The 2708-nt window shown below is 51.4% G+C and overlaps 1 protein-coding gene across 1 annotated transcript in view; it reads right to left on the bottom strand.

Annotated features, from left to right (window-relative positions):
* EFTUD2 (elongation factor Tu GTP binding domain containing 2) overlaps positions 1-2708 on the bottom strand; it is a 20822-nt gene that overhangs the window by 3691 nt on the left and 14423 nt on the right. The window contains exons 20-23 of the mRNA XM_009328401.1: positions 1940-2026; positions 1527-1653; positions 977-1064; positions 330-448 (exon numbers count right to left, since the gene is read on the bottom strand). Coding sequence (XP_009326676.1) covers positions 330-448; positions 977-1064; positions 1527-1653; positions 1940-2026 — 421 coding nt within the window. The remainder of the gene's footprint in view (positions 1-329; positions 449-976; positions 1065-1526; positions 1654-1939; positions 2027-2708) is intronic.

Genomic DNA, 2708 nt, shown 5'->3' with positions numbered 1-2708 from the left:
GAACAAACACCAGAAGGAGCTTTCCTCCTTCTGGCCATGAGTCATATGCTTCCATCTCCCCCACGCCCACCCTTCCCAGCAAGCCAAACAGTAGCAAAAAGGGGAGACAGAGCAGATGCACACAAGTTCCCAGCCAGACTGGAACGTGATCGCTTGTAAAATCCGTCTGGCAGCCCACAAGGGTGCTGGAAACATTAATGGATGAGTCAGTTTAAACCAACATCCTTGGGGCAGATACTGCAGCACACGTGCAACCCGTGCTCCTTGGAGCCCACAGGAACCGGCACAGCGTGAGGTTCAGTCTTTGTCATGCACAGCGTAGTCCTCACCATCAGGAAAGCGGAATACACCACTCTCCGGGCCGTCGGGATGATCTGTCCTCCACCCCGGTGCAAGGGCTCCTGAGCAATCACTGCATCCAGGATCTTAAACTTCACATTGCGGATCACTGAGGAAGGGCAGAAATGACAGCAAGTGACTCAAGGGGGATGTTCTCTGCCATACCGGCACCAACCGTGCACGCCCAGAGGCCCTGAGCACATAGCAAACATCCAGACAAAGACCTAGAGCCACCAGAAGTTCTCCTAAATTTAATTCCAGCAGGGAAGGCATGACCACGTCCTAACCCTGCATATCCAAGACAGGCAGTTCAGCAGCTTGTCTTGCAGGGTGCTCAGTGGTCTGCACCTGAACTATATGAGGAGCAGAGCCAAGGTCTGGGGGAGCCAGCTGCCAGCTAACAGGCCCTAGTTTGTAGGCAGGCGGCAAGTGCCAGTGCCTGGGTGGCACCTGCAGCCAGGAAAAAGGGGGAGGTTCTGTTATCTCCCTTGTCACCCATCCCCAGAGCTGTCCCCAGCTGTGGCATGCGAAGGGAACTGGCCACTGAGGGACTGCACCAGCAAAATCACTTGAGTGCTTAGAGATGGAAGAATTTAATCGATCTTACTAGCTCCACTTCTCCGCAGGTCCTACTTACATTCATCACAGAGAGGCCCTTCCCTGGTCCCCCACTGAAATCCCTGCACAATGCTGTCCTTCACAGAGCCCAGCAGCGACTTGTCCACCTACAGACAGACAGACTGCTTCAGAGACGAAATCTGCATCACGAGGCAGTAACAGACAGACCCCAGTGTTTAAAAGCCAGTTCCTAGAAGAGCAGCAATGTCCCCTGATACCCCCAACGTCCATCCCTCCCCTCTCACAGCTCAGGAGCATCATCTTCAGAGTTTGGCATCTAGAGGTATAAATTAAAAGAGTCCATATTTTGGGAATCCTGAAAGGCAGGCCGATTAGTTGTCAATTCTGAGGACGTTGGCCCAAATAGCAACACCTGAAAAACAGCAGGTGATTTGCTAGCCAGTGTAGGAGTATGGTGGAGGAAGTACAGCAGATCTGAGATCTGGCAAACCAACAAGCACTCCAACAGCATTAGGACCTTGCTGCAGGTTCTGGAAGGAGCGGTCACCTCTTGGCACCACAGGACAAATGTCTCACTGAAACATAACCCCCCTGCCTGTGTTTCTCACCTCTGAGGGCAGCGTATCATCTACTAGGATGTTTGGACCAGTGGCGTCTGGCCCAAAGGCCCAGATGGAACGGGCAGCCAGCAAATCCCAGTCATATTTGGTCTGGAAAAATTCACCCAGCTTCTTTCTGATAAAAGAAGGGAAGAAACTTTAGGAAACAAGTATCCAACCTGCACTCACAATGTATTTATGACCCTGCTCCCTTCAGGCATAAAAGGCCTCAGCTTTTTACCTGGAACAACTCATTTGCTGGGGCAGGGATGCTCACGGCCTAGCTGGTAGCAATATTGAACCCAGGACCCCTGCCCAGAGGCTGTTGGCTGATACTGTGCACCTTGCAGATCCCAGCATTCCCTTTTTTCCCCAATTATTCGATTCTAGATGGATTCCTGCTCTCCCCAGATCAGTCATACCTGTTCCACGTTATCTGGACCACTTCATTTTCAATGTCCTCTGCGAGTCCCTTCTCCAGAGGCTCAGCAATCATCGTGATCTTGTTCCTGAGAAGAGAGACAGTCGCAATTAGTCTGCAGAATGATGGAAATGGGAGTAATTGGCAGGACCTCAGGGACTGCGCACTGCCTTGAACACAGCTAGGAAGATGAAGCCATCCGTGTCCTTCGCTGTTATTGTCTTGCTTGTAAAGACAGCTCAGGCGCTTAACAACTGCTCTCCAAAGTCTGCTTATCTCCAGAAGACTGCTAAGGGACAGCATGGCTCCATCCCTCCTGCCAGATGCCCAGCGCTCATCTGGGCTGCAGAAGGAAGCCCATGGGCCAGGCAATATGCCTCTATCAGAGCCAGCACTGTCCGACACACGGGATGCTGCCTTGGAGAACCCCACCAACGCAAGTAACCTGCCCCCAGAGCAGCTCACTCCACATGCCCAACAGTTCAAAGACCGGCCTAAGACTGGAACCTTTCTGTTCCCAAAAATAAGGTTGCCAACCATGGAGAGAGTATATCAGAATAAAAGAGGGTAAGAAGAACCAGAAACCACAGGGGAACACAGGAAAGCCATCTTTAGCATATGACAGATCATGATTTCCCTGAAAATTCAGGCATTAAAATGTCTTGTGCTCCTCGATTTCACCCTGGTTATTCAGCCTATGTTTCCTCCCAGGCCTCTGCCTTTCAAACGTGTGTATCTCACAATGCGTTGCTGGAGGAAGAAGATGAGAC

This window comes from Pygoscelis adeliae, unplaced genomic scaffold, assembly GCF_000699105.1.
Source record: "Pygoscelis adeliae isolate BGI_AS28 unplaced genomic scaffold, ASM69910v1 Scaffold97, whole genome shotgun sequence".
Classification (NCBI taxonomy): Eukaryota; Metazoa; Chordata; class Aves; order Sphenisciformes; family Spheniscidae; genus Pygoscelis; species Pygoscelis adeliae.
The sequence above is the reverse complement of the archived record's forward strand: the minus strand, read 5'-3'. Positions and strand labels throughout refer to the sequence as shown.